A 12,922-nucleotide genomic window follows, 5' to 3' on the forward strand; every position below is an offset into this window, starting at 1 on the left:
GCAGAGAGTTACGGGCTCTTGGGCTGGGGAAGCCCTTCAGACGTGGTCTAGTGGAACCTCCTGGGTGAACCCTGCATCCAGCAAACACAGGTCACAGGAGAAAGCTTTACCTCCCGAGGAAAACTCTTCCGTTTCTGAACAGCGCTAGCCTTAAGAAAATTCCTCTGTGCTCGACTACATCTGCTTTCTGCACCCTCTGCTCACCTACTCCAGGTGGACTTGGACTAACAGCACACTGACGGTCGGAAAGGTCAGCCAGCGCCCGCTCCAGCTGCCCGCTGCCACACAGGGACGTAGGCCCTATCACCAGAGTTTCTTATGGGCTGCCAGAAATGTGAGTTCTCATAAAAATATCCTAGTTTTTGAAAAAGAAGTAAATTGTGAAGTTCAAACAGCTCTTAGACAGCAACTAACCAAACCTCTCACATTTTTAAGTTGAAAGACCGAGACCCAGACTAGAAAAGGTGACCCACCCAAAGCCAGGTGCTTAATCAGAGGCAGGTCCCCTTTCTCCCATCCCAGGAATGCTGCCTGCGAGTCGGCGCACTTGGCCCGGAGACAGGTTCAAGGGTTCTGAAACGGGAATCGGCTGAGCATTTTCCGCGTCCACTCCTGACTTGCGGCTGTCCGATCTGGCTCTGAGAGCCTCCTGCAGGCGGAGAGGGTGACTGGAGCACCAGTGACCAAGCACAGACAGACGGAGGAGACGGCCTGCTGGGCTCTGCAAGTCCAGTCCACCACTTCCTACCTGCGCCGCCACACCGCCTCCCCCGTCTGGTGCTCGGTGTCCTTGCCCGTGAAACAGGGATAAGAACAGGACCCGCCTCCACACTGCTGTGAGGGTAACACCCGGGACACGCCTGACACGGAGTCAGCAGTGCACGGGCGATGGAACTACTGCCCAAAGAGAGGGCCGCGGTGTGCTGAAAAACAGAGCTAATGCAAACACGGTACTGAAAGGAGAATGTAAGACCGAACGGCAAATGTTCTAGAAAAATGAGTCCTGGAAAAATTAATTACAGCAGCTCTACTACATTTACAGAAGTTAACTTCTTTACAGAAGTTAGTCTGCTAAAGGCAGACTTTAGCAAGTAATGGCCCTACATGTAGCATGAACCCGGGAATTAAATTGTTAGTGCCCACCTACATAGGAAAGGGTTTCAGTAGATACCCTAAGTTTTCTCCGTGAACCTTGGAGAAAGTTCTAGAATCTACGGAACGTACTCCATCCTGGATGCTTCCTCACCAAGGGCTAAGCTTAGTCTCTGTGTAGGTGCTGTGACCAACTCTTCCTTTTATCTCTAAATTAGTGCTCGGGACCCAGTCTCTCCAAAGTTCTTCCTAGAAGGCTACATGTTTCCTCCCCCCTTTCCTTTTAACTATGTACAAGCATAGACAAAAAGAAGAAAAAAATGCCCTGGCTGGTGTGGCCCAGTGGATTGAGTGCAGGCCTGTGAACCAAAGGATTACAGTTCGATTCCCAGTCAGGGCACATGCCTGGGTTGCAGGCCAGTTCCCAGCAGGGGATGCACGAGAGGCAACCATACATTGATATTTCTCTCCCTTTCTCCTTCCCTTCCCCTCTAAAGATAAATAAAAATTTTTTTAAAAAAGAAGAAAAACAGAAAACGCACCATTCCTTTAGCATCACAACGCACTTAAAACCACACCCACACACCTGTGGTTCTACCATATTTACTATACAGGTTCTTGCCATGAAGAGACTTCAATTTTGAAAACCCAAGAGAAAGCACGAATGCAAAAGGTGAATCCTGAAATGCCCACCATTCACCCGGAGGAGCTGGAACACCCAGTGCTAAACCACAGGAACCGGAGAGGCTGGTGCGGCCGCTCTGGCCTCTAAGCACAGGAGGGTGAACAGCGAGCTCTTTCCCGAGGCTGCCAGGGCCTCGGTGAGCCCTGCAGCTGTTTGCATGTTCCCGTCTGTGGCTCCTGTGTGTCACCGGGTGCAATGCGCCTGCGGGTTAATATTTGTTGTTGGCTACATCCCAGATACAGATGGAAGCACTGTACTAACTTACTTAATTCACAAAACAACCAAAGGAGGTAGGTACTATTATTCCCCAATTTCACCGATGAAGAAAGTGAAGCCCAGAGAGGTGGAGTAGTTTTGTCGAAGGCCCACAGGGAGAAAGTAGCAGAGCCAGGGCACAAACTCAAGTATTTGGCTCTGGAGGCCACACTCCTTAATTTGGGTCTCATGGCCTTTACCTGCACCTGCAAGTTCACGTGTGGGACTCCCACTAGAGGGAGACTCTGTTGCTCTACAGCATTGTACTCGGCTCTCCTGCCCCTCTCGTAGGGCAGACCAGGCCCGCAGCTCCCTAAAGCACTGAACACACAGTTCCTCACATCCTTTTACAGGGAACATATAAAATCTCTGGACCATGGGCTTTTTTTTTTTTTAATTGAAAGAGGTGGATCTCTTTTCTCCATCTCTTTCTCTTCCCCAGGACAAAAAGTGTATGAGCTGAAAGAGCAAAGAGATGAGCAACAAAGGGAAAATGAAAAGCAGAGGAAGAATTAAGGTTAAGTTAAAAAAGTAACTAGAGTCATCAGGGAATTGCAAATTAAAATCACAATGGAGACACCACTTCACAGCCACGGGGATGGTCAAAACCAGAAAGGTGAACAGTGAGCGTTAATGAGGATGCAGAGAAACCGTAGTCCTCCTGCACTGCTGGTGGTGATGCGGAATGGTACAGTTGCTTTGGAAAATTGTCTGGCAGCTCCTCAAAAGGTTAAACCACACAGTTGCCATGTGACCCAGAAATTTCTCTGGTAGGTGTGCACCCAAGGGAACTGTCCGCACAAAATATGTACACGGATGTTCCTAGTAACATTCTTATTAACAACCAAAAACTGAAAAGACCCTAAGTGCCCCTTAATTGATGATGAATAAGTAAAAGGCGATGTATGTCCATACAAAGGAAAATTATTTGGCAAAGGGGGATGCAGTACTGAGTATTGGTAGACCTTAGAAGTAGTGGAAGAAGACCGTCACCAAAAACATATTCCACTGGTATTCCACACGTATGAAATGTCCAGAATAGGCAAACTACGTACAGAGACAGAAAGCGACTTGTGATTAACTGGGGCTAGGAGATGGGCGAGCGATGACGGGTGATGACGAGTAACTGCTAATGGGCCCAGGGTTTCCTTCTGGAGCTGGTGGCCAGGGCTGTCAAACTCCGTCCCTACTGTAACAGCCATTAAACCGTGCACTTTAAATGAGTGAATTGTATGGTAGGTGAACTGTGTACCAATAAAGCTGTCGTGTTTTAAGTAAGATTTAGAGACTGGTTACAAAGTAAAAATACTAGTCTATCCTAGGAGAATCTGTGTCTTTGTGAATGAGAAACCATAATTGCAGAGGCGGCAGAAACCCAAATCATTTAAAGGAGGAAAGAGAAACTATCAAGAAGAAAGGCCACATATATGAAAAGGTGAAGGGGAAATGATATCCATTTGACGGAATTCCACCATAGTGGACGCTCTGGGGTCCTATCAGCCACCTAAATGCATGGGTGTTACGCGGTGGGCTGCAGGACCGGAATTCAGACCTTTTCCTCCCCCAAAAGCTATCAGTTCCAAAAATATAAGAGGAGAAGTGAGATGTTTTTAATGCAAAGGATGAGTCTAACATTTTAGAGACTTAATTTAAAAGTTCACAAATGTAAGCCCTGGCTGGTGTAGCTCAGTGGATTGAGCACAGGCCTGTGAAGCAAAGGGTCGCTGGTTTGATTCCCAGTCAGGGCATGTGCCTGGGTTGCAGGCCAGGTCCCCAGTGGGGGACACATGAGAGGCAACCACACACTGACATTTCTCTCGCATTCTTTCTCCTTCCCATCTCCTCTCTCTAAAAAGGAATAAATAAAATATAAAAAAAAAGTTCACAAATATAAGGATTCTCTTGTATCCTGCATTCCATGTTCATGAAATAAAACTACTTGATAGCAGCTAGAATGTATTTGCTCAAATGAATTCAGAAACCCAACTGAAATTTAAGCGGAAGAAGTAAAGCCCTTACTTCTGGAGCTGAGTGTAAGGCCTTCGCAGACAGACCAGTGTGGGCCCTGTTTGTGATTCAGGCAGAATAATTTAAGAGTAAAGTGAAGGGTTTGCCAAGCTCCCAGGGTCACGCACCTACATATGAGACTTTGGCAGAAACCAGTGCAACCTCTGAGTAGAGTGAACACAGTCCCTTAATGTGGCGATATGTCGAACGGTGCTATGGGAGTTTCAAAGCTATCAGCAGATGCAGCATCAACACATTTTTTGAAATAGAGTCGTTAGCTGGTAGAGAATCTTCTTTACATTCTTTAGTCTTTACCTTTCAAACTATCACTAAGTCCTCTAGTCCCACCAGGCCTCTATCAAGCACCACTTGATAGAAAATCCGATTACTGCCTCCTTTATAAACCGGCAGGCCAGGAACTGACCCAATGTGGCCGCAGTTCTGGAGGACGTTTTTAGACAGGGGCAAATGATGCCTCTCGGTTTGTGTTCGAAGAAGCCAAGTTTAAGATTTCATGCATAAGCACAAAGAAACATTCCTACAAAGAAGCCTACAAAGTCAGCCAACAGTCATCTCTGTGTTTAAAGGGGACCCCCCCCCCACAAACTCCTTCACACCACTCTGCCAGTGGAAGTTAAGACATGAAACATGTTTACTTAAAGATACTTTCCCTGACTTGAAGTGCTCTTCTGAAGTCCTCCAAACCCTTGATATCATAATGTAAGTAATGCTCCTATGTCTCAAGGTCAGAATACAACCTTTTCCCTTACAAATTGTTGAGCTCAAGAGAGTACATCCCACGTTCTCAAATGTACCACTGTCACTTTTTTCTAAGTTTACTGCCATTAATTACCACACAGCATTTTATTCGGGCCTATGTGTTAGAAGCATCGAACTGTTCCCACCCCACCTGTTTGTATTCAGGTCCACAATGCACTCTTCTCGGAACAGCTGGTGATGGTTACCAGAGGCAAACAAACTGCATATTTCACTAACAGAAGATATGAGCTCTTGGGATGAAACCTTGTCCCCAAAGAATGCACCCCCTTCCCACCTATGTAGCCAAAGCTTGGTATTCCATTTCTGAAACTTTATTAAAATCTGGCTTTTAATAAAGGACAGTAATGTTGTTGCTTAGTTGGCTCCAATCAGAAAATGCATCTGTCATCTCTATTTCCATTTTCTTCCTCTGGGTGTCACAGCCTCAACCCGGGAGCCCCTCTGTGGGGGAAGGGCGCACTTGCCAGGCACGCAGAAAGAAGCAAGCCCCAGCCCTGGACTCCAGACGTCCGCTAAGTCCAGCAGCTTATGCTGCCAAGCCTGGAGAGGACCTTTCTCGTGCGTCCCAGCGCGGAAGCACTGCTCTGCTGGCCATGGGGAAAACCGGCCGGAGTAACCTATTCCTAGTCCTGGCACCCTGTGACCACTGAGAAAAGCTTAGTTTCTCTGGTCTGAAATTCTCTTATTCGCACAGAGCGTATTTAACCTCCCAATCAAGCAAAGGACAATGTCATCCTGCAAAAGCAGGCATAACTTTATGGCCACCACCGCGCTCTTCTTGGCTCGGTGAGGATTGTTATTATTTACCATCGTGCCTGCCGGCTCTTCCGGATGACAGGCTGGCAGAGCACAGGACTTTCAATATTATTTATGATGTGCGTCAAACCAGGGGGAGCGGGTGGTGGGGCGGAGGATTCAATCTCCCATGAAGAACTGAAACCTGACTTAAGCAAGTTCTCCGAGCTGAGCTGCGAGCACCAGTAACCCTACCCACCTCCTGATACACGAACGCCTGCACCGGGGGTACACCCGATGCGCACAGCCAGGTCAGAGCGGAGTTATCAGATCTACCTGTTCCAAACAGGTGCGGGGCCAGTCGCTCACCGAGAAAGAGATCTGAGTTCTGGCCCCCAACCGCACCTTTCAGGTCCCCCCGGGAAAAGTTAGGCCACCTCGGAGAACCCCGGTCCGAGAGGCACTAGTTTGAACTGAACACACTCACTCTTCCCCCAACACAGTCAGTCCTTTCCTCTTTGTAAACCCCACAAAGTGACGTACAGCAAAACTTAGTGGGTCCAGGGACGAGAGACGCGTCTTTCACAAAGCACAGACTTCCCAGAAAGGAGGTAGGAGGCAGCAGGCGCGGGATCCTTCTCAGCGCCGCCATCCCCTCGGGCTCCCCTCCCCCGCGTCCGCCCGGGCCGCTCACCTGCGTGGGACATGGTGATGGTCTCGTTGGTGTTGGAGCCCACGTTGAAGATGACCACGGCCGAGGCGTTCTGCAGGAACGCGTTCCGGATCTTATCCCTGTACGTGCAGTTGCCCTTGGGGATGAGGGCTATCCAGTTCTTGCCGTGGGCCGGGGAGGCGAACTTGGTGTTGGGGTCGCAGGCCAGGCGGTCGTGGGCCGAGCTGGCCATGACCACCTCCCCGCGGGCGTCCTGCTTGGGCGAGTGCTCCCCGTAGCGCCCGCACTCGGTCTTCTCCGTGTGCAGCTCCGTGCCGCCGCCCGTCGCCCCCGAGTCGGGCGCGGGCTCGGCGTAGGTGATGTTCACGAAGGCGGTGTACCATTCCTCCTTCTCGGCCACGGTGAAGTCCAGGCAGAGCAGATGCACGAAACAAAAGGAAAGCAGCCATGTTGAGAGAGCCAGACTGCGGCACGCTTGGATGAGAGACATTGCCATCTTTATCCGCCGGGGCCCCCTCCCCGCCCCCCCGCGCCCTCCTCCCCCGCCCCGGCCCACTCCGGGCCGGCCTCCTCTCTTGCTCCGGTCCCTGCTCACTCCCGGGCCCTGGGGACCGCGGCCGGGACGAGCAGCCGCCGCTGGGACCGGGTTCCGAGCGGGCGGGTGGCGCCGGCCCCTTCCCCTTTCAGCCCAAGCGCGGCGGTTGCATGTCGCTTCCCGGGCGTCGGAGCCGGGCAGGAGAAGGGGGCGCTCGGGGCTTGCGGAGGAGTCCAGCTGCCGAGCGTCCTGCTCCTTCGCCCGGCTTCTCCTTCTCTCATGGGGTAGCAGGGGGCCCGGGAGCGAGCGGGGTGGCGGCTCTGTGCCCTTCAGCCCCCGCGGGGGCGGTCGCGGCTGCTGGAGGCACCGGGTGCTGCCGGAGTGTCCCGGCCGCCGCTCCCGCCGCGCGCCGGTTCCCTGGCGCCGCGGCCGCTTAGCCCCTCGCTTCTTCCGCGGCCACGCAGGACGCACTTGCCGCGGGCGAGGTCGGCTCCGGGGAAGTGGGTGCGAGTGGTCAGAGAGCAGTACGCGGTCTCTGTGTCTGTATATGGTTGTGTGTGCGCGTGTGTTTGTCTGTGTGTGTAACGTGTGCGTGCAAGGAGGAGCTTAGTGTGATGTCAAAGATTCGGGGCTCCGCTGGCCACGCTCCCTGGGTCTCTCTTTATAGACAGCAGCGACCCCTGCTGGGTCTCCAGTTCAACCCAATCTGCGATTTGGATTAGGTGGAGGCAAAAGGGGAAGCAACCCCTTGACCTTTGCGTGCAGGAACAACTTCCTGTGTCTTAAATACAGTAAAATGTGTGCGCGCTTGCTGTGACAACCTTCTGGTTCGCAGGTGCAACTGCAGTGCGCTCCCTAATCACCTGTCCAACGGCCACAGGGTAAGGCCCGTTGGTAGAGAGGCCCTTCCCATGCCCGCCTGGAATATCAGTGACCATCAAATTTAAATGTGCATCATTTAAATGCACCTAGAGATTGTTCAAAGTCAGGCTGATGGGTCGTGCCCCAGAGTTTCTGACTTAGCACAGCTAGGTTAGGGCTCCAGAACAATGTATGCCTTTCTAACAAGTTCCCTGGTGATGCTGAGTGCTCCTGGTCTGGGGACCAGGCTGTCCAGGTGACTTAAGGAATGGGCTTCTTTCTTCCCACCTGGAAGCAAACCTGTGCTGTTTGTTTTCTTTTCAATGAGTGTCTCCCCTCGCCCTAATAGGTGTGTCCGACCCACAGCCTGCAGCCACAGGCGGCTCAGGATGGTTATGAATGCGGCCCAACACAAAATCGTAAATTTTGGGTTTTGGGGTTTTTTTCTTATCAGTTTTTGTTAGTGTTTGTGTATTTAATATGTGGCCAAAGACAACTCTTCCTCCAATGTGGCCCAGAGACGCCAAAAGGTTGGACACCCCTGCAAGGAAGCGGGTGTGATAGTTCTTCACTGTGTTTGTTCTGGTTGTCAGGCTGGTGACCGAGGACTCACAGCGTCAATTGGCAAGGGAGGGTTGTTTGGGTTGTTATTGTTTATGGTTGTGCAGAGAGATCGCAACCGCTCAGCAGAGAGTATGTTTCCTCCAGGGTAGTGTTTTTAAGACTGTGATACAGCGCAGTTTTTTCCAATTAAGTGTTTGCCTGGTTATTGCCCATTCAACACCAACAGTCTCCTTGGCTTGAGGTATGTGCCATCTAAAGTCTCTAAAGCAGTTTGCATGATGGTTCTCAGGCACTCACGTTATCCTTCCCATCTGGTGCTTTTTCAGACAACCCAGGACCCAATTCATGATGAGCACAAAAGTGCGCCTTCCCCTCAGGACCTTAGTAGTGTATAGGTTTCTGTGAATGACTGTTCACCTGCACGACTTCTCTTTTCTAAGGAGCAATGTAAACATCTGGTGCCTATACCCAAATTAGAAGCAGGCACAAGAAGAACTACTAAGAAGAATTTGTCTCCATGGTATTTGATGTGCTGGATTTGTGTGTTTTCATTTTAGAAAATAAGCTTCCAGGCAACTGAGATAGTGCTTCTTACAGTAAGTACCCAACACCATGAAGGCAAAAGCAGAGACCACTGGTTCCTGAACCACCGGAGACCTGAGGCATGAGCCCACTGGCTACCCCGACTGCCCACCCCCGGCCAGCAAGGTCCTGCCCTGATACCTTAGCAAGCCAAAGTGGTCCCCCAAAATGTCTCTGGGTCTCAGCAGTTCCTCTCCAGCCACAGTACACTTGGGGAACCTGTGTTGTTAAGAGTGCATGACTGCTCCTTACCCTTGTTTTCCCCTGGAAGTTAGAGGCCAAGGAGGGGGCAGCACCAAGAAGGCGCATCTGGCTGGGAGGTAGGTTAAGTGCAGGGGCCGCTGAATAGATAAGGAAACCATTGACTGTAATGGGAGCTGGGTCTCTTCGGGCTGAAGAAGGAATTCACAAATATGGGAAGAAAGAAAGTTATAAGGGGCCCTGAGGTGTTGGATTGGATTAAAAATGAGTGCAAATTATCATATATAGATGCATATATGTCGAGATATCTATCTATCAATCAATCTATATGTATATTGATAGATATAGATATATACATTGAGTGCAAATGACTGTAAATCAATATATACATACATATACCATAGCTATCTTCACTCAGAGGCTGGAAGCAATGGACACATCAAGTGGTCAGAGGGGCTTGGTTTCTAAATGCCACCCTCTGTTTTGGGGAATCAAGGCTGATTCCTGGGCTTGGGCTGGGAGAGTGTGAAGTGAGCTCGGAACCTCTGGTGGGGACATGTTCAGAGCGTGACGCTCAGGTGCGGACAGGACACACAAGCAGCTGGAGGGAGCTCCCACTGGCCAGACCTGGGACAAAATGAATAATGATAGTAACTGGTTATGTACCGCTGGATAAAATGGGAATCCATGCTAATGTAAGTGGATCAATAAATAATGCTCGAATAAATAAAACAAATGGGGAAGAAGGGATAGCTCTTCCTTGTCAAAGAATGTCAACCAAGACCGATGGAAATAGACAGTCGCCATTTGGCAATGTCGGCTCATTCAGACGGGGGTCCTCAGGGGGTGCTAAGGTTGGTGGGTGCTTGATGTGAAGCCGGACGTTAGCCTAGTCTTCAAGCATCTGAAAAGCACTTATTGATGACAAAGCAGGAAATGGTTAACCTATTGAAGAGCACCCTGGAGGACGTCAAACAGACCAAGTGATGGAGATGAGTGTCACCAGTAGTGACACTGGTCACACCACATGCCTCCCGTTGTGGTGTGCGGAGAAGAATGCGTCATCCTTCCCCATTGCATTCCTGCGGAGGGTGCGTGGCCTGACTCTCCTGACTCTCACTGTGGCAAAACTTTTCCATGGACTCAGAATGAAAGACATCGCACAAGATGAAACGTTTGTGTTTTTTAAAGCTCTTAAGCTTATGAGAGACAGAGAAAGATGAAAGAACTAATCAATCCAAATTGAAGGAACCTTAAGAGACATGATAACCAAATGCAACAAATGATGCTGGATTGGCTGCTGGATCAGACAGGAAACGTAAAGAGTTGGCAAAATTGAATGAGGTCTACAAATTGGCGATAGTGCCTCACCAACGCCAAATACCTGATCCAATGCTCATATTATAGCTGTGTATAAGAATGTCCTGTGTGTGGGCAGTGTACCCCAAAATATCTAGTAGTGATGAAGCATTCAGTCTGCACCTTGCTCTTAAGGTTCAGAAAAAAAATTATGATAACCCATAAGATTTTGGTTTCTACTAGCCACTATTTCAGAGAAGCTGAAATAAGTCATGATAAAATAAAAATTCAGAAGCCCACCATTTTGACCGTGGGGTGGGGGATGCTAATCTGTTTCCGGCTTTGTGCTGATGATTCTCTTCCTGCCCCGCTGCTCCTTGTCCCAGTTGCCTTACGTCACCCACGAAGCTGGGTGCATAAGAGGGAATAAAACACGTAAGGGTCTTCCCATCCTGGAGTTTACATTCTGAGATGGGAGAAACAGAAACACTTTAAATTTTAGATTGTGTAGGACAGTGCTATGAAGGAAAAGGCATGTGGATGAGGGAGGCTGGCCTATTCTATGTAAGGTGCTCTCTTGCATCAGGTTCAGCTCTTCTGATGGGGTGACTTTGGAATGAAATCTTGAAATGGGGAGGAGACCCATGTGCATATTTGGGGGACCATTTGTACCAGGAAGAGAGAACCGTGAATGCAGCCCCCCGAGACAAGATTGTGTGTCAGGTGCTTGAAGAATAGCAAGGAAACCATCGTGGTGCCAGAGAAAGAGCGAAGAAGATAGTACTAGAGAGACAGGAGGCAGATCCCGTGGGGCCTTGGAGTCCAGGGTGAGAACCCCTTGGCTTTCATTCTGAGTCAGAGGCTAAACCTTCAGTGAGTTTTAAGGAGAGAAGTGACACAGTCTAACATGTTTCGAAAGTTTATTCTGATGGTATTTGAGGAAGTGTGGAAGCAAGGAGAACGATCGGGGGTTAGAGCCATAATCTGGGAGGCAGTAAATAGGGCTGCATCAGGACAGTGGCAGTGAAGGTGGTGAGAAGTGTTTGGATCCTCAACATATTGTCAAGATGAAACAAACAGAATTCTCTGGGGCTACTGACATTAAATATGAGAGAGAGGGTTCCAGAAGGACTCTCCAGTTTGGAGCCTAAGCACCTGGCAGACTGGAGTTGTCATTATCTGATTGCAGGAGGACTTGGTTGGGCTAAGAATCAAGAGTAATAAACATACTAGGTTCCAGGTGCCTAGAGATGCCCAAACAGCAATTTTATATAATTCGCCTCAGCATAGTGGCCCAGACGGAAGATTACTGGATCAAAGCACATGAACAGTTCTCAAGTTATCAACACATCCAGGACAGCCAAATTGCTTTTTTGAGCACTGGCCTCCCTTAATCTGCCAGCTGCAAAGTAAAGGGAGCTCCCTAAAATAGTGTGTGAAACTGTTTTTAAAGATAGCTTAATGGTGAGTCCCTGCCTAAGTGGGGGTGGGGGGGTGGGACTTTCTTCATCAGCCAAGCGGCACAGGCCAAGGAAAATGAGTGAGGTGTCCCTGGGGCTCTTTGGTGTGTTAAAATAATATAAATAGAACCGCTTCAAAATGGAGTCAGTGCTGCCATCCAGGAAAACCTGCCTTGCAGGTCTCACTCCTCAAGACTTTGGAATGTTAAAACTGGGCAAAATAATCTTTGGACTGGGACTAAAGAAGGCCCAGGGCTGGGCCCACTGTCTGCCACTGTTATGTCCGGAAACATAACAAGAAAGCAGGTATCAGGACCATAGCGTCAAAAATTGAAGGTGCTCTTTAGAATTAGCCTTACTCTATTAGCTTATCTGTATCTACAGAAATTCCTTCCTTCTCTTCCTCCTAAGCCCCTTTGCCTCTGCCTCCTAATCAGAACACGATTCAGGTTTCTGCCTAAATCAGTGCTCCCTGAATCACTGTTCTTTTTGGATTTCAAAGTAAATGTCATTGCCTCTCACTTTGGCTTTTATTTTTAGGTGAACAGGTGGAGGGAGGTGTTCTTATTTTCATAAAGGGTAGAGACAGATTTGACTTGAATGCGTGCAACGTGAAAGCATTGGAGTTCGGAAGGAAGCACAGCTGCAGCAGAGAGGGGCGGCATCTCACTTCTCCACGCAGCGCTGACTGGGCTTTCCCTCTGAAGCTCTTTCTGGTCCCGCTCGTCACCGCCGTGTCCTCTTGCCATTCACCTGCACTGCGTGTTCAATGGCAACCCTACCGTAGATCTATAGAGAATGAATTGAAGCACTTGAAAATACAATTCCTTCTCCATATACATATTTTGATGGCCTGATAAAAGTTTATTGTGAAAAATTTTAATATGCGGGATTTGATCCACACTGTATTTTTCAAACTGGACATTAATTGATTGATCGCAAGTTTCGGAAGTTGATGCTTGTTCAGTTCTTCACAATAAGCTTCTATGCAACTATCCCCATGACTGAAAATAGGAAAACTCTTCAAAAATAAATTCCGCAGGTCTGTGAAGGGAGAAGAATCCTCAAACTTATAACAGGGGAGTCACATGACCTTCACGGAAGGCCTGGTGTTATTATTTTAAAATCAGTTTCCTGTGGAATACCAGCCTTCGGCATTTAGTTTACCTGGCCTGTTCTGCAGGCTCTCTCCT

General features: G+C 49.1%; 1 protein-coding gene across 1 annotated transcript in view; it reads right to left on the reverse strand.

The window, feature by feature from the left end:
- RNF150 (ring finger protein 150) overlaps window positions 1-7,344 on the reverse strand; it is a 170,227-nt gene extending 162,883 nt beyond the window's left edge. Inside the window, exon 1 of the mRNA XM_053658588.1 lies at window positions 6,249-7,344. Within this exon, the coding sequence (XP_053514563.1) occupies window positions 6,249-6,723 (475 nt within the window). The 5' untranslated portion in view covers window positions 6,724-7,344. The remainder of the gene's footprint in view (window positions 1-6,248) is intronic.
- Window positions 7,345-12,922: the final 5,578 nt, after the last annotated feature.

The sequence above is a fragment of the Artibeus jamaicensis genome, unplaced genomic scaffold (genome assembly GCF_021234435.1).
Source record: "Artibeus jamaicensis isolate MK-2021 breed Jamaican fruit bat unplaced genomic scaffold, CSHL_Jam_final scaffold_537, whole genome shotgun sequence".
NCBI lineage: Eukaryota > Metazoa > Chordata > Mammalia > Chiroptera > Phyllostomidae > Artibeus > Artibeus jamaicensis.